Genomic DNA, 25,790 nt, shown 5'->3' on the forward strand with positions numbered 1-25,790 from the left:
GTGTATCAGGGAATGTGTATGGGTCTGCAATGAAACTGTTAAATAATTTAGTTAGATGTGAATGTGTTGAGGTGAACTACTTTAGCCAGAAATTTGCTATTTTATCATTTCCAGGGGCTTTCCAATTGTGCGTATAATTGCTCGTGTGACTTCATGTTGCAAAATTATCACTTCAGGCATTTGTGGTATCATCTTGTATGAATCTGTTTCTGCTTGTATCCACCGTGCATGCCTGTTATGTTGTACCGGGTTTGACCATATGTTGCTCCAGAAGTGTTCCATGTCTGTTATGTTTGGTGGATTGTTTATTTTAATGTGTGTGTTATCTATTGTCTGGTACAATTTCTTTTGGTTTGTGTTGAATGTTTGGTTTTGTTTCCTTCTATTTTCACTTTTTTTGTATCTTCTAAGTCATTTGGCCAATGCTTGTAATTTCTGCTTCTTTTCATCTAATTGCTCTATTGCTTCTTGTTGTGAGATTTTACCTAACCTTTTTCGTTTTTTGTCTGATATTTCAGTTCTTATAAATTGTGTTAGCTGTCATGTCTTTTCTCAGTTTTTCTATTCTGATCTGTAGCCTGTGTTGCCATGCTGGTTTTGTGGGTTTCTTCTGTGTGTTGGTTGGTTCTGATCTCTGCCTAGTGTGTATATTTAGTGTAGTGAGTGCTCCTACATAAACCAGTAGTTGTAACTCTTCCATAGTTGTATTTTCATTTATTTTGTTGTGTATGATTGTGTTGATAGTTGTTATTGTTGTTTCAACTTGTGGGTTGTTTGGTGGTCTATGCAAGAATGGTCTAATGTCTGTATTTGTGTCTTTGTATTCTATATATGTCAATCTTATTATTATTATTATTATTATTATAGTCATAGTGTACTACAGATCTCTTGTTTTGTGAAGTGCACTGTTTCATATTTCTGAACCTTTAATGCAAGTTGTCAGTCTTTGCACCATTTTGAAATCATATCAAGGTCTCGTAAAATATTTATGCAGCTTGTTTCATACAGTACTTCATTAAGGATAACTGCATCATCTGCGAAAAGTCTGATGGTGTATTAATTGTGTCTGCAAGGTCATTAATACCCAGTATTAACAGCGAGGATCCCAACACACTTATCTGGGGCTCAACCAAATTTCTTTCTTTATGTGGTGGTGACTGTCCATCCCAGATAACGTGCTTCTCCTGCCTACCAAAAGATCCTCGGTCCTGTCCCAAATTTTGCTTCATGCCCTGTATGATCATATTTTTGGTAATATAATACTGAGTCAGATGATTTTCAGAAATCAAGAAATATATGTACTTGATGATCTTGACCCAAAGGTTTCAGTACGTCATGTAAGAGAAGTAACCATTGGGTTGCACATGGTGGGTGTTTCCAAAATCTGTGCTGTTTGGTATGAAGTAAGTCATTCTGTTTGAGATATCTAATTATGTTTCGGCATATGTTCTAAGATTGTACAACAAATTAATATTGAGGTTATTGGATGGTAGTTTTGTGGATCATTTCTACTATCCTCCTTGTAAATCAGTGTGATCTGTGCTCCCTTCCCACTGCTGGGTGCAGTTTCTTTGTTAGAGGGATCTATGATATATTATAGTTAAGAGGGTCTAGCACAGCCACAAATTCAGTATAGAATCTGATAGAGGTTCCATTGATACCTGATACTCATATCATTGGTTTTCCTTTGTAAAGGAACATGTGAAAACAGAGTTAAGCATTTCAGTTTTTGCCTTGCTACCCTCAATTTTAGTTCCTATCTGATTCACGAGTGACTGGATATTACCTTTGGTGCCACTAACAGCTGTTACACATGACCAGGATTTACATTTTGTGAAAAATAATTTGACAGTATTTTTCTGTGTTAGTCAGCAAAGGCTTTACCATTGCTCTCTTGACAGCCAGATGTGTTCTGTTCAGCCTCTCTCTCCATCTATAGCACTATACCTTGTTTTAAACATACTACGCAGTAGTCTCTGTTCCTTTGAAGTTTCTTTATGGTGGCTGTATACAATGGAGGGCCCCTCTCATTATGAACTGTTCTACTGGAGATATATCCAGCCAGTGTGTGGTAAGCTATTCCTTTAAATTTGAGTCATAGTTCCTCCACATGCTCCTGTTCTGCATTAAAAGTTTCAAGTTCTGTATTGATATATGACACTACTTCTTTATCTAGTCTGTTGAACATATGTGTCACTTTCTACTTTCTTTTGAATCTTAAAATTAAATGTTTCTTACAGCTGTCACATCTAGAATGGATACAAAGTGTTGCCTAATCTAAAAAAAAAATCCTTGTGTACACATCACACACTGTCATCTACCTGGGTAGTAGCCTGTGATGTGTAGTGCACACCTGACCCATTTATAGGAACCTGAGCCAGTTGGGGAAGGGCGCCTTACATGGTGCATTGTGTCCATTGTGCACTGAGTCCCATCGCATCCTTCGTCGACGTGGATCTGCACTTGTGCTCATTTTTCAACTGTTGGGCGGGGTCACCCTACAGGGTGCGTATTTTTCCATCAACTGTGCATTATTGTTTTCTACGCTTACGGTGATAATGGAATTGTTTGCTTTGGTTGCACCTGATATCCAGCACGGTAGCCAGTCCGTTGTGGTGGGGCTGCCATGTACCCTGTTAGTTGTAGTCCCCTGACCACACAGGAATCGCTCTGTGGATGCCTGCGGCATTAACTCCCCACATATGCCGAGGACTAGAGGCCTGACACCCTGGGGCATTGGGACTCCCGGCAATGGCCGTCTTGCCAGGTGGCGTTTGCTGTGGCTGGGTGGCGCCCACGGGGAGGGCCCCTGGTGGGAGTGGGTGGCATCAGGGTGGATGATACGTGATGAATCATAGTACATCATCTCTTGCTGGTGCTCAAACACCAGCAGTCTCTAAGCATTCATGGGCTCAATTCAATGCACATAAGTACAACCCCAAATTGATCCCCTCCCTGGCCACACCATGGGAGGAACGTCAGGCTAAGGATGGCAGTGGCTCTTATTCGGCCTGTTACCTTGTATGTTCGAGAGCTGATGGGGAATCTTTCATGATGATGAAGCCTCTGTTTTTTGTTTAGCATGTAGAGGACAGGTTTGGGGAGGTGAAAAGCTTGTCCAAAATGAGATCTCAGTCTGTCTTGATCAAAACAGTATCCTCTGGCCAGTCACAGGCATTACTCACTTGTGACAAGCTGGGGGATGTTTCTGTAACTGTCACGCGCCATAAAAGCCTAAATATAGTCCAAGCTATCATATTTCACAGGGACCTTCTTCTGCAGTCTGATGATGATCTGCATGCCAATTTAGAGTGGCGAGGTGTAAATTTCGTTTGGCGTATCCACTGGGGTCCGAGGGATAATCAGGTTGCCACTGGTGCCTTCATCTTGGCCTTCGAGGGTGATACATTACCCAAGAAGGTCAAAGTGATGGTCTACTGCTGTGATGTAAAGCCCTATATCCCTCCCCCAACGTGGTGCTTTAAATGCTGGAAGTTCAGCCACATGTCCTCCTACTTCACTTTCAGCATCACATGTCAAGGTTGCAGACGCCCATTACGTCCCAATACTCCATGTGTCCCACCTCCCATCTGTGTCAACTGTGAAGAGCGCCATTCGCCTTGCTCGCCTGACTACAGGATTCTCCAGAAAGAAAGGAAAATCATGGAGTACAAGACCCTGGACTGACCAACCTACACTGATGCTAAGAGGAAATTTGAATGCCTACATCCTGTACGTATGACATCGTCTTATGCTGCCGCTACAACAGTTCTAGCTCTATCAGCTCCACCAACCCAAGTCACCTCTCAGAGCCGGAAGACTACACCTGCCCCCTTGATGGTGGGGGGCACTTCCCTCCCTGTTGCTCCTGCACCACCTACTTCGGAAGCAACACACCCCCAACCATCGGGAATATCTGATCCCACTTCTGCGCTAGATAAGTGTAAGTCTTCTTCGGCTCCTCTTGCTAGGAAGGGGTCCCTCGAGTCACTCCCTTCCCAGGTTTCCACTAGTGGGAAAGATGACACCCGCCAGTGCCTGACTAGTCCAAAAGCAGCTGGTCATTGGGCTTCACGCTCATCCTCAGTCCTGGAGACTGAATCAGTGAAGTCCTCCCAGCCAGGGAAACCCAAGAAGCAGTGAGAGAAATCTAGAAAGAAGATCCCCAAGACCAAGGGAATTGCGGTGGCGCTGTCACCACCACTGCCTACAAGCTCTGTGTCTGCAGGTGAGGTGGAGATTCTGGCGTCTGCTGAAGACCTAGATCTCACCAGACCCTCAGACACAATGGATATAGACTGCCGCGGTAAAAATTCGGTGCTAGCAGGTGATCCTGAGGCATAAACTGCCTCATTGAATGTTCGGTGCCTTCCCAGCCTCACAATGACATCATCCTCCAGTGGAATTGCGGTGGTTTTTTCCACCGCAGGGCTGAGATAGAGCAACTAAGCTTTACACCTGCTTTCTGCATTGCCCTCCAGGAAATGTTGTTCCCAGCTATGCAGACCCCTGCTCTCCGTGGCTATAAGGGATATTACAGGAACCATAGTGATTATAATCAAGTGTCAGGGGGAGTTTGCGTTTACGTCCTAAACTCGGTCTCTGTAGTGAAACTGTCCTCCTTCAAACCCCTCGTGGGCCGGCCGCGGTGGTCTAGCGGTTCTGGCGCTGCAGTCCGGAACTGCGGGACTGCTACGGTCACAGGTTCGAATCCTGCCTCGGGCATGGGTGTGTGTGATGTCCTTAGGTTAGTTAGGTTTAAGTAGTTCTAAGTTCTAGGGGACTTATGACCTAAGATGTTGAGTCCCATAGTGCTCAGAGCCATTTGATTTGAACCAAACCCCTCGTGAAGCTGTGGCTGTCAGAATGAGGATAACTCAAGACATAACTGTCTGCAATGTATATCTTCCTCCATATGGTGCAGTACCCTTAAATGTATTAGCTGCAGTGACTGATCAACTCCCTAAACATGTTCTACTTTTGGGAGATTTTAATGCCCATAACCCCTTGTGGGGTGGGACCGTGCTTACTGGCCGAGGCAGAGATGTTGAAACTTTACTGCTCAGTTTGACCTCTGCCTCTTAAATACAGGGACTGCCACACATTTCAGTATGGCTCATGGTAGTTACTCGGACATTGGTTTATCAATTTGCAGCCCAGGACTTATCCCATCTATCCACTGGAGAGCACATGACGGCCTGTGTGGCAGTGACCACTTCCCCATCTTCCTGTCACTGCCCCGGCATCAGACCCACGGACGCCTGCACAGATGGGCTTTAAACAAGGTGGACTGGGAAACTTTCACCTCTGCTGTCATCGTTGAATCTCCACCACATGGGAACATAGATATGATGGTTGAGCAGATGACTACAACAATCCTTTCTGCAGCAGAAAATGTGATCCTTCGCTCTTTAGGGTGCCCCCGGCGAAAGGCAGTCCCTTGGTGGTCACTGGAAGTCGCTGAAGCAATTAAGGACCATTGACGAGCTCTGCAGCAGCATAAGCAGCACCATTCCCTGGAGCACCTAATAGCCTTTAAATGGCTCTGTGCCCGTATTTGCCAACTTATCAGACGACACGTGAGGCAATACTGACCTTACGACTTATCTTGGAAGAAAGATTAAGAAAAGGCAAACCTACGTTTCTAGCATTTGTAGACTTAGAGAAAGCTTTTGACAATGTTGACTGGAATACTCTCTTTCAAATTCTGAAGGTGGCAGGGGTAAAATACAGGGAGCGAAAGGCTATTTACAATTTGTACAGAAACCAGATGGCAGTTATAAGAGTCGAGGGGCATGAAAGGGAAGCAGTGATTGGGAAAGGAGTGAGACAGGGTTGTAGCCTCTCCCCGATGTTATTCAATCTGTATATTGAGCAAGCAGTAAAGGAAACAAAAGAAAAATTCGGAGTAGGTATTAATATTCATGGAGAAGAAGTAAAAACTTTGAGGTTCGCCGATGACATTGTAATTCTGTCAGAGACAGCAAAGGACTTGGAAGAGCAGTTGAACGGAATGGACAGTGTCTTGAAAGGAGGATATAAGATGAACATCAACAAAAGCAAAACGAGGATAATGGAATGTAGTCAAATTAAGTCGGGTGATGCTGAGGGAATTAGATTAGGAAATGAGACACTTAAAGTAGTAAAGGAGTTTTGCTATTTAGGGAGTAAAATAACCGATGATGGTCGAAGTAGAGAGGATATAAAATGTAGACTGGCAATGGGAAGGAAAGCGTTTCTCAAGAAGAGAAATTTGTTAACATCGAATATAGATTTAGGTGTCAGGAAGTCGTTTCTGAAAGTATTTGTATGGAGTGTAGCCATGTATGGAAGTGAGACATGGACGATAACTAGTTTGGACAAGAAGAGAATAGAAGCTTTCGAAATGTGGTGCTACAGAAGAATGCTGAAGATAAGGTGGGTAGATCACGTAACTAATGAGGAGGTACTGAATAGGATTGGGGAGAAGAGAAGTTTGTGGCACAACTTGACTAGAAGAAGGGATCGGTTGGTAGGACATGTTCTGAGGCATCGAGGGATCACAAATTTAGCATTGGAGGGCAGCGTGGAGGGTAAAAATCGTAGAGGGAGACCAAGAGATCAATACACTAAGCAGATTCAGAAGGATGTAGGTTGCAGTAGGTACTGGGAGATGAAGAAGCTTGCACAGGATAGAGTAGCATGGAGAGCTGCATCAAACCAGTCTCAGGACTGAAGACCACAACAACAACAACATCAGACGACGGAAGCAGGAGTGTTGGGAGAGAGAGGTCTCGACCATTGGGTGCCATATATCACCTTCCCAAGTCTGGGCAAGGATCAAACGTGTTTTTGGGTACCAGACCCCAAAAGGTGTTCTACATCTATATCTACATCCATACTCCGCAAACCACCTGACAGTGTGTGGCGGAAGGTACTTTGAGTACCTCTATTGGTTATCCCTTCTATTCCAGTCTCATATTGTTCGTCGAAAGAAAGATGGTCGGTATGCCTCTGTGTGGGCTCTAATCTCTCTGATTTTATCCTCATGGTCTCTTCGTGGTGATCCCGGTGTTAACATAAATGGTGTGTTATCTACCAATGCAATCGGCCCATCAGTCTCACCAATGTTCTTTGTAAGCTGCTGGAACATAGTGCGTGTTGGCGGTTCGGTTGGGTCCTGGAGTCATGTGGCCTGCTGGCTCCATGTCAAGGCAGCTTCTGCCAGGGTCACTCTACCACTGATAATCTTGTGTCCTTTGAGTCTGCCATCCCAACAGCCTTTTCCAGATGCAAACACTTGGTTGCCGTCTTTTTTGATTTACGAAAAGCGTATGACATGACCTGGCGACATCATATCCTTGCCGCATTATACAAGCAGGCTCTCAGAGACCCGCTCCTGATTTTCATCCAAAATTTCCTGGTGCTTCGTACTTTCAGTGTCGTAGTTGGTGCCTCCCATAATTACCCCCATATCCAGGAGAATGGGGTCCCACAGGGCTCTGTATTGAGTGTATCTCTATCTTTAGTGGCCATTAATGGTCTAGCAGCAGCTTTAGGGCCGTCTGTCTCACCTTCTCTGTATGTAGACGACTTCTGCATTTTGTACTGCTCCACCAATACTGGTGTTGCTGAGCGGCACCTACAGGGAGCCATCCAGAAGGCTCTGTCATGGGCTCTAGCCCATGGTTTCCAGTTTTTGGTTGCAAAGTTGTATGTTATACACTTCTGTCAGCATCATACCGTTCATCCAGAACCAGAACTTTACCTTAACAACGATCCACTCAATGTAGTGTAGACATATCGATTCTTAGGAATGGTTGGGACACCCAATTAACTTGGCTTCCTCACCTTCGTCAGCTTAAGCGGAAGTGCTGGCAGTGCCATAATGCCCTCCACTGCCTGAGCAACACCATTTGGGGTGCAGATTGCTCTATGCTGCTGCAGCTCTACAGAGCCCGTGTTCCATTCTGCCTTGACTGTGGGAATCTGGTTTGTGGTTTGGTGGCGCCCTCAGCATTGTGATTACTCGACCCAGTGCACCGCTGTGGCACTCGCTTAGCGGCAGGAGCTCTTAGGATGATTCTGGTAACCACCGTCTGGTGGAGGCCAGAGTCCCTCCATTGCAGGTTAGGCATGCACAACTGCTGGCCAGTTACGTTGCACAGGTTTGTAGTTCTCCTGCACATCCAAATTACCGTCTCCTTTTCCCACCCACAGCGGTTCATCTCCCACATCGGCGGCCCAGGTCAGGGTTCCAATTGCAGTTCCTGTCTGATCCCTTCTTTCCGAACTGAATTCCTCGCCTTTACCACCTATAATTGAGGTCCATTTAAGTACACCTCCTTGGTGTACACCTAGGCCGCAGCTTCACCTGGGCCTGAGGACTTAGTTAACCCCGCAGCTCTCTGCTGCCACTTACTCTTGATTCTTGACATGTACTGAGGCCATGAAGTTGTTTACACCGATGGCTGATAATCGTGTTGGCTTCGCGTATGTCCATGGAGGACATACTGAACAGCATTCGTTGCCTGATGGCTGCAGTATTTTCACTGCTGTGCTGGTGGCTGTATCTCGTGCTCTTGAGCACATCTGTTCTTGCCCTGGGGAGTCGTTTCTTCTGCATACTGACTCCTTGAGCGGCCCACAAGCTATCAATATAAGGTTTTGCGCATGTCCTTTGTCCCTGTGTGCTCTCCACTCTAATATTTTTAGGCTGGATGTTTTAATGTGTCACAAAGTGTCTGGCTTTTCCTTTTATTCTCGTGGTCGGCCAGCCATGGTTCATCTGCTCTCTTGTTTTTATTGCTTCTACCTATTTATTGCTTCTCTCTGTGGTTTTCTTTTCCTATTTTGCTCATAGTAGTGTTGGTTGTCCTCCTGTTGTTCTTCTGGTTCTTTGAATCTCTTGTTATTGTGCAGTACATCTCCTTTCTTTCCTTCTTTCCCTTGTGTAATTATTTTACCAGGAACAAGGGACCGATGACCTTGCAGTTTGTTCCCTTTCCCCCCTCCTTTAAACCAACCAACCAACCAACCAACCAATCAATCAATCAATCAATCAATCCTCTTGATCTAGGACAAAGCATGTTTCCCAATGGGAAAGTGAATCACACGGTGCTGTTCCCGTTTCAGTGGAAACGGGGTGTATATGCCCTGGGACAACCAGGAAATGCAGGAAAAACCTGGGAATTTTTTCATCCATGAGAAATCCGGGGAAAGCATGAGGATTTTTTAGAATTCTGGAAATTTTTCATTGTTTTAGTTTTCAGTTCATTTTTTGTAATTTTGACTGGTAATTACTGATACTCGTAGCCCAATATTGCAGAGTAATACTGTAGCAATAAAACATAAACAAGAGAATAACACCAAAATAAAACTTTAGTTGCAAATAAAATGTCCCATTTACAGCAACAAAATACAGTACACACACAAGCATATGTGGAGCCAACAGCATAGCATATCCAAAGACTCTGCAATACTTCATAACAAATAACTGCTCTTGATGCATCTTTCTCATAAGCCTCGTTTTGATGAGTGCGCCTTTATAACTGTTTACATTTCTAACAGGTCATGGAAAAATGTTAGATTGGTGATTTCAAAAATGTTACTTTCAAAGTAAATTTCCTTTTACACAATATGAATTACGTTACTGTGAGATTATGCAATGAATTTCTTAAATCATGGAGCATTACTCTCTCATTCAAATCTTAATACTGAGGACTAGTCACTTACAAAAATTTTGGGTCCAGATGATCAGCAATTTATGCCGTTATAAAAAATTTCACTGGCAAATTTGCATTTGATATATCTTACAAAGCTAACACATGCTAAAAAATACCAAGTTTCAACAAAGTTAATATGACAATGAAAATAATCAGTTTTTGAGAATATAATGTAATTGGATAGATAAAAAATCTATACACCAAGTGGTGGCACATATAAGGAGGTTATAATTATGCAAACTTTTGGCGCCAATGGCACCTACTTTCAGCTGAGGGGTTTAAGGGGAAGGAAGAGGGGTAAGGAAAAGGACTAGAGAGGTTTAGGAAAAGGGGTAAATCTCAGAAATGTCACCCAGAACTATGGGCCAGGGGAGACTTACCAGATGGGATGAGAAGGAAAGACTAATTGATGAGGACTGCACCAGAAGAGATTTGGAAACCTGAGAGCTTGAAGATGGAAGACAGGATAATATGGAAGACAGAGATTACTGCTAAAACACAGTGCACATGTTAATAAGACTGAAAAGCTAAGTGCATTGTACATAAGAGGTGGAAGAGGGGACAGTGAAAATAGGCAGACCAGAAAATGAAAGATGTAGAAAACTAAAACGGGTTGAAGAAAGAAGTAGTTACTCTATGGCTCCTACCTGTGTGGCCATCCCCACTGCAAGTCTTGCCCTAAGCGCCCTCCTATCACCACCTATACCAGCCCTGTACGTGCCGAAACGCATGCTATCAAATGGGGAGCCACCTGTGAAATGGCACATCATATATCACCTGTTATTTAAACACTGTTCGGCCTTTTACATCGGCATGCACACCACAAAGTTATCAGTTAGTTTGAATGGGCATAGGCAGTGGGTGTATACTTGCAGCACACAATAACCTCTTGCAGAGTGTGCCATACAATGTGAGAGTTGTGACCTCAGTGCCTGTTCCACCATACGCACCATCTGGTTCTTCACCCAGTTTCTCGGAACTCCCCAGGTGGGGACTAGCGCTACATGTCCTTGGTGCCCACCACCTACCTGATCTTAATTTACATTAATTTCTGCTGTCTCAGCATTTCTTCACTGTAGCTACTCCTTTCTTCGCACAGTTTGGTTTTTCATAGGTTTCATTTCCTGACCTGCCTATTTCTTACCATTCACCTCCCACCTCTGTTACGTTAAATGCACTTAGGTTTTCACTCTTATTAACTTGTGCATGATGTTTTAGCAGTAATTTCTGTTTTGAATATTATCCTGTCTTCCACATTTAAGCTCTCAGGTTTTCAAATCTTGTCCAGTACTGTCCCCAATGACCAGACTTTCCTTCTCATCCTGCCTGGTAAATTTTGCCTGACCTTTTGGTTAAAGGGATTGCTATAACACCCTGAGTCCTCCCTGGTCCCTGTGTACCTTGTACAGGACACCTAGAACTACCGTTGACACACCACTTGCAGTGAAGTGAGTGGGGAATGACAGATGCTGTTCGCCCACAGAGGAGACAGGATCCACAGGTGAGGATAGTACTCGAGTTAACTTAGGTACGTTAGGTCCTGGTACATGACTCTCTTCTGGTGCACCGATTCACAACAGCTGCCAATTGTTTGACAGTGGTCGGGGCAATTTCCAGCTGCTTGTGAATGCCAACTAACTCATCCTGTGTTCGAAAACAGTATTCACGTTTGGGCTGCATTGTGGCTGGTGCAGTGTTTTACAGCATAGTGAACAAATAACTTCAAACCAATCCTGCTGACTATCTTCTAATCTGCTGAGCTAAAAAATTAGTAATTCCGTGAAATAATTGAAGCTGTTAAGACAACAAGAAAACCTGTGGTAAAATTACTAGTTTTCTAAACTTTTTGAGGTAGTTATAGTTGCTAACAAACTCAGAAATAGAGTTAATTACAATAAATGTAGATAGTACATAATTCTCACGAAAGGAGAAACTAAATGTAACACAATGTTTGTTACAATATGTGCTAGAGTAATTAAATCACACATGCTGATTTATTATGAATTAGTTTATGCACAGGACAATTGTAATTTCCAAAAGTTCTCAAAAATGTATGTTTATTTGCATTGATATACATTTAAATTCAGTATGATGTATTCTTTAGCAGTAACTATGAATCACAAAACTGATGTACTACAAAATAAGTTAACCACAGCTCTGTAACTTACAAAAATTTTCAAAAATATAGTTTTCTAAACATCCAAAAATTATCAAAAATTACATATCTCACATAATTATACCATGAAATTAGAGAATGATTGTTTTGAATGAGGATAGTCCTACTGTTTTCAAAAATTTTAAATGAAAATGTTCAAAATACCATTGCAAACGAGTATTGCTACAATTAATGAAATATTATGCAGAAGTGACACAAACAAAAAAATTTGTGAATCTAGAATTTCAAATTGGCTCATCAATCTGGCACATGCTGTCTCACACAAAAAAAAAAGTGATATTGCTTTTACATATAAATAAACGTGCTAATTACCCAGACATTTTACTTAGCTGATTCTGTGCAACTTCTTCACCGGCGTGCCAAATATTAACATTGCAGTGTCAGTTTATCTCAGCCAAAATCACAAAGATGTGCAGCACCAAGAAAAGACATCTTTTGCCTGGAGCAGCTATTAATACAAATGTACATAAGAGTATGTGGTGACTTTTAAGTACCAGATGAAGATTAGCATACAGGATTCAAAATGAATTTTACATTAATGAAAATAATGATTTCCTGAAGATGGATTTTATTCATTACTCCATTATCAGATACATCAGTTTTAAATATTTCCGTCATAGTTAAGATGAAATAATAAGGATTCATCATAGGCAGTAGCAGGGGAGAGAGAAGTTGGAAGGAGACATCAGTTTGATGTTCTTTGCTTCAGTGCAGAATTGTTAGGTGAGATAATGGAAATGCATACACATACAAAAAGCCTGTGTACAAAATGAATTATTGTTTCATTAGAGCATCAGATGAGCCTGAAACCAAAACTGGAGATTGACAAGAACTGTGAAAGAAATAGATCACATATACAAAAAAGAAAAAAAATATAAGTATAGAATAGAGGCAGTGCATGTGATACACTTTTGTAGGGGAGTGACACATGCTGAAGGTGACTTGGAGATGTGAATTGTGAAAATATGACAGGATAGAGGAAGGGGAAACTTGAATGGAGGGAGTGGGGACAGTAGGTCAGCTGAGATTGAGGTCAAGATGTTTATGGGAGTGAAGGATGTGTTGTAAGGATAACTCCCATCTATGTAGTTGAGAGAAGCTAATGGTGGAGGGAAGGAGCCAGATGGCCTGAAATTGAGGGTGATGTGCTCATCTTTATGTTGTACCACTAGATGGTCAACTTCATTCTTGGCAACAGTTTGGTGGTGGCCAACTGGTTGGTAATCACACTGACATAAAAAGCTGTGCAGTGTTTGCAGCAGGTCTGGTATAAAATTTAGCTGCTTTCACAGGTGGCCTGATCTCTGATTGGGTACGGTAAGCCTGCGACAGGGCTAGAATAGAAAGTGCAGGATGGGTGGACTGGGCAGTTCTCACACATTTGTCTTCCACCAGGGTATGATACCTGTGTCAAGAGGTTGGGAGTGAATGTGGTACAGGGATGGACTAGAATGTGGTGTAGTTTGCGTGGGTGATGGAACACCACTTTGGGAGGGTGGGATGGATGTTGGATTGGGTGTCCCTCATTTCATGATGTGATTGAGAGATAATTAAATACAGTTCAGTTGTTCCAGTCCAGGGTGATAATGGGTGACGAGGGGGAGGGAGGTGTGCACTACTTTGTAGCTGATTCTTGAGGGTGGTGGGAGAGTTGGGGTTGTGAGGATATGACTTGGAAAATCTGTTTGTGAAATAGATTTGGAGGTTATTGCCTGTCGGATAAAGTTCTCCAACTTACTGAGCAAGGGAGTTGTCACTGCAGGTACTTCATCCACAAGTGAGTTTGCTGTGTGGGATGGATTTTTTGTTGTGCAAGGGATGGCAGCTGTCAAAATGCGAGGAGGGGGGGGGGGGGGCGGTGGGCGGCATGCATGCGCTGTACACTGGCTCGTAAAAGAGGAGTGTTCTGGAAGGTAGCAGCCTCGCCCCCTTTCTCCATCGACAACTCAACACTGTTGCATTCTGATGAGTGGTCTTTAATCCAAAAGTATTTATAAGTACAGGATCAGTCAGGTGTTCTGTCTTTGTGTACCATTTTAGTGTCAGTATAAGCAGCCAACTGACTGCTGGCTCACATTATTTATGGGCTTTCTAAACATAAGTCCCTTACATTTCAGTACACAGTTGGCATTCGTCAAACACTGGCAGTATATGCTATGATTTCTTCTTTGTATTAAATTTATATTTTGTTACATTGTCTAGCCTACATAAGTAAACCTCTTCTATGTGCCTCTTCACCTTTTCTTCCTGCTTCTAATATTTTCTCAATATTACTTGAAAACATTCTATATATATGCTAAACACAGTATGGATGCTGTTCGCAGTACTGCTGTTTTGTTTCCATTATGATGGTTGAGTAGGTGGAAATGTAATGTTATTTAAAGAATTACTGAATACAGAGAGTATTCATCTCAGATTGTAAATTTATAGCTTAAAGTATTTCTACAGCTATTAAACTACATTCTAAACAAAAGCATTTTCAGTGATGTTTTATGAGGGAGAAATTAACACAGTGGTCTGCTTACCAAGTCTGTGTTACTTTCTGCAGTTTTTTGTTAATTCTTTTAATAGTTTTTTGCTATATGAATTATTAATTTTGAAATTTTTGTGTACAAATCAGAACATTTATTTTCTTGCTTTCAGGTATTTGAAAAAAATCAATGCTGATAGAGCGAATATTTGCTTGCCACAGATATTATTGCACACAGATGCTGCTCAGGGTATTGGCAAAATTTCAGTAAATTTTGAAACCCTGAATGTTGATTACCTCACAGTAGTTGGCCACAAGGTAAAACTGACAATGGAAGTGTCGCCTCTATGTATGGGTACATTCTTAAATTCCTGTTTGAAAACTTAGTGGTAGATGACAGTATTATTTTTTAAAGGAAAGCTTTTATTTAAGCAGAATATACTGAAGAAATATAGCAGTGTACATTAAAATTTTAGTCCTTTGTGACATACAGAGCAGTTATATTCTAGATTACATTTACTACACTAGCACCACCGTGAAATTAGGATACGGAAATGCTGAATTGGGAAAATCAGGCAGTGTTGTGAGTTTATTATTGCCATATGTCAACCAAGGTCATACCATGTGACGATTGGTGTTTGAACCCCAAATTACTCCTGTGGTTCCAAGAGAAATTTACAATCTCCATTGGAACAGCATGCAAAAACAGGCAACATTTACCCTTATTCTCTGACAGACAGACAAAATGGGAAATACGATTAAAGTCCTGTGGAACACTGTTGGCACTAAAATGAATGGGCAACGAAGAAGTCTGGATTCTTTGAACTGTAAAATGCTGAAATTTTTTTGAGGCAGAAAAAAAACATAAAACAGGCCAAAATAAATGGAACCCACTTGTGTAGTTTGCTGTAAGTCAATGGGTGCTGTTAAGACAGACATGCTGTTAATTTCTGCACCTGACAGACAGTGAAGTGATGCAAGAAAGCATCCTTTCATTTGATTGACTTGCCTGTGCTGAATGAAAAAACATTTTTTAAATACAAAAGCAACAGAAGATGCCACTGGCAAGATTCTGCTTGGAACTAATCCACCAGTTGCTCGATAAATATCATGGACAGACACACAAATCTGAGATCCCTTGGATACCAAAAGAAGAAACTTCATTTTGATTGCAAAATAAAAAACATTATCCAGGGTTCCTTGGAGTAATGGGGACAAAGGAGATTTCCTAAAGATGCTGTGTAGTACGTCCTGCTAACTCATAATGAAAAAGACACACATAAGCTGCAAAGAATGTGCTGTGTACTGAGAAGTAACACACACTACAGAAATAGTAAGTTGTTTCAGTAACTGTGTGTATTCGAAGAAAATGGAAAGAAAAAATAGTAAAAGGAAAAAATTGTTTTAAACTCTGACAGCGGAAGTCCAAAGCTTGCATAAAAAATGAGGATAGGAAACCACTAAACCAAATTGTACAGAAGGTGATGAGATTAAAGAGAAAATGGCAAGCAGAAAGCCAGTGGATGCCGATTTTCAGATTTTTTTTTATGGAGGCATTAATTGCAGTTAAACCAACAGACCTGTCAAAATGTGTTACACCAATATTTTTCTTGTTTAGTTCTGCATAAAATATATGGGATTATTTGATTTTAAAAGTTCAGTAATTATTAGATATTTATGAGTGTAGTAAGAAATGTGAGGGTTTTGGTCATCTTCGCTAGAAAATCCTCACTTTAAAACTATTTGTCGTGAAACATATTTGCCTGATGTTAATGAAATTTTAATAGATTATAGGTTATAGATTGGGTAAATCTCAAGCCACAGAATTTTTCAATTACAAAATAAACAATTCTAATCATTTTTCTAAAACAATTTTTTCTCCTGGCAGAATAAACTTACAACAGAAAGTGTAGATCAGTTTTGAAGCTCTTTTTTGTGATTATCAGAACAGTAACCATTGTGACCATAACGTTTGGTACCGATTTTATAAGTATTATTATTGAAGAGTGGTTCTATGTATGCTGGCATGTGGACGCAGCCTGCAGCTGTCGTTGGGCTGAGTCAGCTGTGTGCTGGCCAGGTGCACAATATGGTTGGCCCCTAAGATGTTTGGCCCTTGCAGCTGCGAAAGAGCTAAGAAGTCTGACATATGATGCATTTGGGACCAAGATGTTGGTTAATAGGCATATAGTATATTTGGAGCAACATATGAGTTGTTTACAGTAGTACTTATCATTTGACTGATTTGATATATCTAACAGTATTGTTCTCTTTTGTGGCCATGTCCGCAGCTCGTGATCTAGTGGCTAGCATTGCTGCCTCTGGATCAGGGGGTCCTGGGTTCGATTCCCTGCCAGGTTGGGTATTTTCTCCACCTGGGTGTTCGTGTTGTCCTTGTCATTCCATCATCATTCATGAAAGTGGCGAGATTGGACTGGGTAAAGATTGGGAATTTGTACTGCACAGTTGAGTGCCCCGCAAACCAAACATTATCATCATCTCTTGTGGCGATGGGAAATTTCAAGGCAACACTATTAATTATTGCTAAGACATTTGGAGGAATAGTTTGAAGAAAACAGATCAACCTGTCATGAAATTAAGACATTTTATGATTGTAATTGATAATTTTTTTAAAATTCCTAGCTGAATTAATGATTACATTTGATATGCATACTATTCTGATGGCAGACGTAATCATCTTCCTCTGCTGCTCTGAGCTTGCATAAGGCACTGTTTTGAACACCCAAAGAAGACAAGTATACTAGTCATAAAAATAATGCATGCAGAATGGAATTGTCTAACTCAAGAACATACATGCTGTCAAATTATTATAGGCTTCAGTGATTCTCAAGCTCACAAGATCTCAGTCACATTGTATACTCACAATGCTTCATGTGGTAGCCTATTTGCTGTTTGGCACTCATTCTGTCTTAGAACTGATGTCAAAGTCATATATCCCAGTCTGTATAGTTGGCCATACTGCAGCACTTCTACTGATATATCATTACAGCATTGTCACAGGTGAACATCCCTTTGTAAAATACAAAAGGATGTCTAGCATTTTAATGTCTTGTATTGTTCTAAGTTTCTGATGATAATTTCTCCCAGCTATATCTGAAAATGATGGTTTTCTGTTATGATGTCATTAGCTTTGAAATTAGTTGAAGTTTTCTGCAATTTATTTCATTACAACATGGCAAGCTGTGTTTTCAGGTACCAATTAATAAAAAATCTGGAATAGCCAAATGCTTTGGCAAAAACACACTATAGATTTAAGAACACTGAGCTCTTTCATTGCTTCTCCAAACAACAGTTGTGAATCGTGCCTGTTTCTCTCATTTTTCGTAAACATAGCGTTGGGAGCAATGAGGTGACACCGGACAAAGGACCAACTATGAGAAAACTTTCTTAGTTTCATGTTGTACCATATCTCTCTCTCTCTCTCTCTCTCTCTCTCTCTCTCTCTCTCTCTCTCTCTCTGTGTCTCTGTCTCTGTCTCTCTTTCTTGCTTCCATTTTAAAGCCTCTATTATTTATGTTCCTTAAATTTATTTCACAACAAGAAATTGTGTGTTAAGCAACAGCTCCATTCCATTCAAGTTTTTAAGTCATTCTCCATGTCATCCGAAGGTATGCTATATCAAATTGCAAATCTCAGCATTGGCATTTGTTCCTCAACTTCTGTTTCAGTTATTTTGCACCTGTCACTACCTCTCCACCACCCATCTTAAAACAAGTGATAAACTCCGTCTGTGTTGGTCAGTTGATATAACATAGGTCTGTATTTCTTGGCATTCTACTGTTTTATTGCTGATTCTTGTAACTCCTTATTGGTAACATGTTTTTACTGTTAAGCTATCCAAATTGTGTAAGTTTTTTAGCTGTGTAGCTACACTATCAATTATTGTGCCATATATAGACTGTCTATGGAGAACAAAAAATTGCCTTCCTTTTCCTTTTTCTGATCTGTGTTGCAGCATATCATTTACCTATTCCATTGTCATTTGCATACTGAAAAAGTCATTTGAACATAGTAAATGTGCTGTTACAGTTACTTTCATAGCTAGTAACAAGAACATATTACTGATAGTTCTGTCGATGCAGTAAAACATGGATATTAAAAAGCAAGGGAAACTAATAAGCATTAATGGGGATCAAAAGATTGCAAGGCCACAAGAAACATAAGACCAAAACACCTCCCAAACAAAAGTGTACTTAACCATTCTAACCCCAAGAGGGTTTGCCGTTCAGCTGTTTTGGAATTCCCGTCTCCGGTGGGCTGCTTGAATATGCATGTACAGAGCCTGATTGGCTAACTTTAATGCTAATTAACCCTGAAATGGCACACTGTATTGATTTTTAAAAACAATTCTCAGCACTAACTACCTGGCAACACCCTTACATACTTTTCAGACTGTTCCTGACCACTGTCTAAACCAAATAAGGTGATAAAAACCTTAAACTATCTTAATAAGTTCTATTGCAACTTTGTGTATATGATGCTGTGCAAAACAACTTGCACACAAAGGAGTTTCACATTTTTGACATTGTTTCATTGCATTCTTCTTGTATTGGCCGTATCTTAGTTGTTTGCCAAATGGTACTGTCAGCTGATCTTCTATGTCACAGTGTACATCACTGAGCATCCTTTTGTGTAAGTATTTCAGTTTTTGCACTGAATGGGCAGGTGACTGTCTTGAGTTATACTTCTGAAGGTAGCAGTTTACCATATACATTGTGAAGCCAAGTAGATCCAGTGGTTTATCCTTAAACTACAGTGTTATCTGTACCACAGCTAAACATTGTTTACTGATGTGCTTAGCAGAAAACAAGAAGCTGGTAGTACCATTGCTTTGTTCTGAAATTAATCCTATATTTTCTAACATTTTCATCAAGTCTGTCTGCTCTCCCTTGTAAGCGCTGTAGCTAATGACTGCAGAAGGTGTAATTAAGTCAGTAAACATTCTCTCCCTTCTACTGTAGTGTTCAGATTTTCCAGTTGCTTCAATTCCACTTCTTCTTTTGAGGCCATGGTAACAATACTGTTGTCTTGGTAGCGAATCTAGAGTCAGTTTAGATTTATTGTTAGTTACTTGATCATATGGTCCTCTTTTAGCTTTTTTCTTTTCCAGGGTGTCTTGCTGAGGAGCACCCTCTATCCTTTTGGGACAAACTGTTTCAGTTCCAGTGCAGTGCTTTTCTTTCAGTGCACCCAATAGTGCCATTGAAGTAAAAAAGTTATGAAAAAGAAATCGCATGTCTGTTCATTCTCAAATGGAAGCTCTGATACTATGTTGAATGTAACTGACCCACCTACTTAGGTCTAGGTTTCCTGTTGCAGCACCCTGGGAAGGGCTAGACTTGAACTAGATACCCCAAGTCTAGTGCATAGACAGCAACCTTTATAATTAAACCTTATTGGTTTACCTATCATACATTGCTTTGAATCACATCTTCCATAACTAGAGGCACCTGTTTGTTCTGAAAAATTTTGCCCGATTTCGTCATTTTTAAAAAGTTATTTCGGTATATTTTTCACTAGTTTTTTTTCCCATTTTGTCAATAATTTAACTTTTTTTCCAGTTTTCAGCAGTGAAAGTTAAAGGAAATACATTTATGGCAGATTTGCAGCGAAAAATCTTTTATTTTGCATAAATTGAAAAAACATAAAATTTATAGATCTTATTAAAACACAAGTACCAAATCATGAAAGTTTGGAAAACATTTATCCTGTCCTAGTCTATGTACACAACACACAAGTCAGTCTGAGAAAGACAAGTATACCATGACTTCCATATTACTGGGAGTCAGAGCTGTTCTCCTGTCAGACATTATATTGCAATATCTAGAATATGATCTCTCACCATCAACGTTACTGTCTGGGATCCACAAAGCCTTCACTGCAGCTCCCACAAAAAGTCCATACTCTGCTTTCAGGGAAAGAATAATACCAATCACATCAACATCTTTACCTTCTCTACAAGAACTAACTACAAAATCCCTAAACAGTGTGTATGGTACAAGAAATTCTGACATCGGAAGTTCTTGTAGAATGGGAATTTTCTTTATCAACTGAGAGATTTCAGCACTGTCTAAATTGCCTTTTATTATGTTTCTCAGATCAAACAATTTACCTATAGAAGAAATGACACTTTTTCCTGTATCACACTCCATCAAATGGTTCAGTTTTGTAAGACTTGCTCTACCTACAGACTGGAAGAGTGATGTTACCTGTACTTGCATATGTTCTGGCAGTTTAAGAAGTTTTTCTGGGGTTTTATTTGGGGGGGGGGGGGGGGGGGGGAAGGTATCCTCTAGTAACTTACAGCTCTTTGCAAGGTCACCAAGCTTAGAGTGCAGAAGATGAGTTAATGGTATCTTGGAGCCCTCTAATGTCAGCAACAAACTGCAACATTTTGAGCAGTGCTCAACAAGAAAAATAGCTAGGCATTGAATTTTTTTTTTTTTTTTTTTGCTTCAGCAGAAGTCAAAGCTTTAAAATAATTGACATCTACACTCTCATCTTCAACAGTTTCAACAAATTCTACTATATCACAGAGATATTCTCCAAGGTACTTGGCACTTTCAAACCATGAGTTCCATCTGGTGATGAAAGGAATAGGGAAAAGTTTAGCTTTTGTGGGTACACCTACATATTTCTGAGCTAAGAACTGAATGTATGCATGCTTTCTCTTTCGGGTATTAAGGGAGATGTGTTTTATCTGCAAAACACTATGGTTTAAATCACAAAGTTCCACAGCCCACACATTACCAACCAAATTTAATTTATGAGCCCAGCATTGTGTGTGTACTAACCCTTCTGAAACTAAAACCCTAACTGCATTTATACACCTGCCCATATAACAGGCTTAATCGGAATTTATAGAAACTACATTTCTGTACTGAATTTCAAGTTTCTGAATTACACTCATAATTGCTTGCACACATTTTGTAGCATTTGCATTTGCAATAACTTTCACTCGCCCAACAAATAATTTCTGAACTGCGCCATCACCACAACTAAGTACTGTTATCAGAACCACGAACACACACTGCCCTTTTCTGTCTGTCGTGTCATCACAAAGAATTGAACCTCTTTCTTCTTTCACGGCTCCTTTTAATCTTTCCTCCTCCTCTTTGATCATTCGAGGTATGTAACCTTCCCGTAGTCTTCCAACTAAGGGTAAGTCTCCAGCACCTTAAAAATGTTAATAGAACTGCTATTAGAGTACTATGTAATGATTTAAATTACCACATTACCCAACTAAAAAAAAAGTCTTAAAGAGGGTGCTTGAGGAAAAATTATTTGTAATATAGGCCTATTCTGACCAACAAAAATTATTGGCTATCGAGATTACCAAATCTATTGCTGTGGTTAGTAGACGGTAAATCAATTATTACACAAACCTGGTATGTATTTGTTCATCCATTCTCTCAGCTTTGGATGATCAACTTTTTCCATCGGAATGCAAGCCTCAATGAAAGCTCAAGTAGTCAATAAAATGAATTCTTCTTATCATTTTTCGCTCATTTTGCCGCTGCAGTGACTTCCGTGAGTGTAGCTTGTTTTTTTATACCAGTAGTTGTTAGCGCCTTCTCCTTGCTTTTCTTGTCAGAAGAACTGTTATTAATGTGTTTCAGGCACGTGTCCTTCCTCTGCCACTCAGTACGCACATTGCAGTATTTGCTCATAAGTATCTTCCTACTTTTGTCGAAAACATAAAATCCTTCTGACAAAAATTACTTTTCTCGGTCGAAAACTGTCACTACCATATTAATCATCTGAAGCACAAAAACAAAACACGAAATACCACACTCAGTGCACCGGCAATCCACAGCGATTTCCAACACGCAATACTCAATACACTGCCAGAACATTGTAGAATGTCTTTGGAATACTCGATATATTATATATATCGAAATGGTGTACAATCTATATCCAGATTGAATTACCATAACTCCAATCAAATTTTTGCAGTTAAGTTCAAATGATGAGATTTTGCAAAGTTTCGTCAATTATTTCACGGTTTGGCTTAATAATAAATAGTTTTGTGTTTTCAGCAAAATGTGTAAAATTTCGTGAAAATTTCTTGATTTCGCACTTTACGAAAAACAGGTGCCTCTAACCATAACACAGAATCATGACTTCATCAGTAGATAGTAGCTTTTGATTATTGAAAGCACTTAGCTATCTATCATTCAAGAGTTTCCAACGATGTCTCACTTTTAAAAATCTGTCATCTTTGGATAAGCAGTTGTTACCATGAGCATGCAAATATTCCCCTTGACGTTGCTTTTGACACAGCTAGATTATGTCAATGCTTGCTCATTTCACTATACATTCTCTATCTTGGTAGATGGTTGTAACCTATCAAAAGAAATATGGCCAATAATTCTCTTCTTTCTACATTTGACACATTGATAGTTTATTGCCCCATGCTGATGAGCATAAGTATTTGTCTAATTAGATAGCATGTACACAACGATGTCGTCATAAAACAGTTCAAATAACTGTACTGGAGACATTTCTTCAGCCAAAAATTCTGGAAGCATTCGTGTTTTTATGTGTACTTCGTTTATATCACTCTGAGTACACTTCCTATCAGCCTCCTTTCTTCTGCTGGTATGAGGAATAGTGTGTGATGTAGAACAACCTGGAGTGGAAAGATTACTGAGGCTGGTGGTATCGGATGTTAAACATGGTGGCCCTTTACTTCTTGGGCCCTAACTTAATGCAAAACATCAACTTTCTACAGACCATAAATCATATTTTAATAGTTAGAGATAAACATATTTCATAACCAAGCTCGTCAGTTCATAGCATAGTGTAATATTTACCTCCTGGCTAACAATTTCTCTATCTCAGTATTTTGTAACTTTTGCTTCTACAACATTTGGGTGCCACTTGCATGTTTTACATTACTTTCACACTCATCAACTGAGTTGTCATCTGACTACCATGGGTAATCAGGGGCTGTATGTATAAATCAGCCTCAGAAAAATCAGAATCTTTTTCCAAGAAGACTATAATTTCATCAGCAGTCAACCTAAAACCAAGTGCTTACAGTTATTTCAATGCCCGCATTCACTCTCACTGTTCCAAAAATGGAACACCCAGCTGTAATGCATTATAACCAATTGCGATAACTAATTATGAACAAATACCACATATCCTCTAACACTCGTGTATTGATAAGACATATTTAGAAACTATATCATTGCCATATAGTGTCAAATATGACAAAAATTACTTACCCTTTCTTGGAGTTAATTACATAATATACATCAACAGTTGTCATCTGCATATGTTCTCACCAGAAATGTCAGTTTTGTGGAAAAGCTTAGAGCATGTAGAAGGCAACCATGTTAACAAACTTAACATAAAACAAGATCCGTATGCACAAGGAAAAAGTTATTAACTGTGATGTTTATCTTTTCCCACCTCCACGTTGCAAATGTTTTGAGTGAAATGCCTATTCGATGCACTGTTGTTTTCATGTCAATTCTACCAACATTGAGAGTTGTTTAGTTCTCGGGGTTTTGTAAAATTCCTGGATTCATGTCTCGTCACTGTGCAGCCTATGAAAAGGATTGTGGAATACTCCCAAATAAATTCCAAAGTACAGTGCAGTTTTAATACCAATATATTTCCAGGGCTCTGGTGTCCGAGCCTGGTGAAACTGTACCGGTTACATCACATGTACCCAAAGTTGACATCAAACGAGACACAGATTTCACAACAATCAACAAACGAGTGAGCCTACAATACATTTGCTCGCAACTCTAGCCAAAAAATGAGTGCCCCAAGGCACCTGCGTGACCTCTAATTATACTTTTGTTAACAATTATCTACAATGAAAATGACAATTTTATGTAAAATCACAATTAAAAGTTAAACCAAATATGAGCTACACATTGCTAAAAATTTACAATCTCAGCACTGAACAAGGTGAACCTATTTTCAACTTAGTTACAATTTAATATAACATTTTCTGACTAATTATGTTACGGGTAACAATTACATTTCTAAATTTGTTTATAACAAATCAACTAGTGCCTGAATTTTAGTGCTAACATAGATCAGAGATTCAATTAACGTGCTTTATTTATATGTTGTATTTAAATTGCTGTAGTAATTTTATAATGATAGGTTTACTGGTATATCCTGACCATGTGCTACATTTCTTTTGATTAGTTACAGTATTAATTTCACATTTATATTGTGTTTTTCACATAAGAACAATGTTAAATCAGCAAAGCATCGTTTTCGAATTCTATGTATACTGAAATAGTGGTTATTTTTGTATGTAATTTGGAAGCAGGTCACTTTACAATTGGGCAATTAGGACTGGTGTTTATCTTTAATGCTCTCCGAGGGGTTCTGATAGGTAGCAATGAGATACAGTAATATTTAAATACCCTCCCGAAGAGTTTTGCCTAGCCTGATAGACGAAACTCTTCTCACAGAAATATTAGTGTGATTGATGTGACACAGTACTAGTTGGACAAAATAAGACAAACTGCATATATCTTAAAAGGTACAAAATTGAATCATGAAACTTTACATACAGATAAATTTTCCAGATAGCTGCAAACATATACTTCAAGAAAACAAGAATTGGAAATATGAGATTACAAGAAATTTCCAAACTTTTACAAAATCAATATTTACATCAAATTTTCTGAATGAATGTTTTCCCAATACTATCACTTCTAGAGCGTCCTTGTTTTTGTCACTTCTAGAGTGTCCATTAATTTTCCCTCCTTCAAACACTCAAACACAACTAAGTTAACAAATCACAAATTTGATTGGATTGATTATGTTGCACTTTTAAAGTGTCAATATGACATGTTCTAGAATAATATAATCATATAAAAGACAGAAGAATAAAATTTATCCTAACAGTTTGCAATACCATAAAGTATTTTACAAATCTTATCAAACATGAATATTCAAAATTATATTTATATATTTATATTGTGAAGTACAGAAACTGTTTATTTATATCCAATCTGGGTTGTTGTCACAAGTATCTGAATATACTATGTATAGTCAATATTTCTTGGCTTTGTACATCAAATGCAATAACGTTTCAAAATGTTTATCAGACATCCAGATAGTCAGATCAAATTAACACTGAGAAACAGCTTCAAGATTTTATAAATTGTGACAAAATAAGTATTACGTCAAAAAAATTCCTGAAAGTGGCAAGATACACTTAAGCAAGTGAAAATGTAATTGTGCTATAGTTAGCAACCTTGCAGTAAGGAGATTCTGTAGAAAAAAAAATATATATATATATATATATATATATATGAATATAATAGAGGGAAACATTCCACGTGGGAAAAATATATTTAAAAAGAAAGATGATGAGACTTACCAAACAAAAGCGCTGGCAGGTCGATAGACACACAAACAAACACAAACATACACACAA

The 25,790-nt window shown here is 39.6% G+C and overlaps 1 protein-coding gene across 1 annotated transcript in view; it reads left to right on the forward strand.

The window, feature by feature from the left end:
- The window catches only part of LOC126174873 (selenocysteine lyase-like), a 181,726-nt gene that overhangs the window by 87,576 nt on the left and 68,360 nt on the right, over window positions 1-25,790 (forward strand). Inside the window, exon 5 of the mRNA XM_049921285.1 lies at window positions 14,524-14,668. Within this exon, the coding sequence (XP_049777242.1) occupies window positions 14,524-14,668 (145 nt within the window). The remainder of the gene's footprint in view (window positions 1-14,523; window positions 14,669-25,790) is intronic.

The sequence above is a fragment of the Schistocerca cancellata genome, chromosome 3 (genome assembly GCF_023864275.1).
Source record: "Schistocerca cancellata isolate TAMUIC-IGC-003103 chromosome 3, iqSchCanc2.1, whole genome shotgun sequence".
Taxonomy (NCBI): domain Eukaryota; kingdom Metazoa; phylum Arthropoda; class Insecta; order Orthoptera; family Acrididae; genus Schistocerca; species Schistocerca cancellata.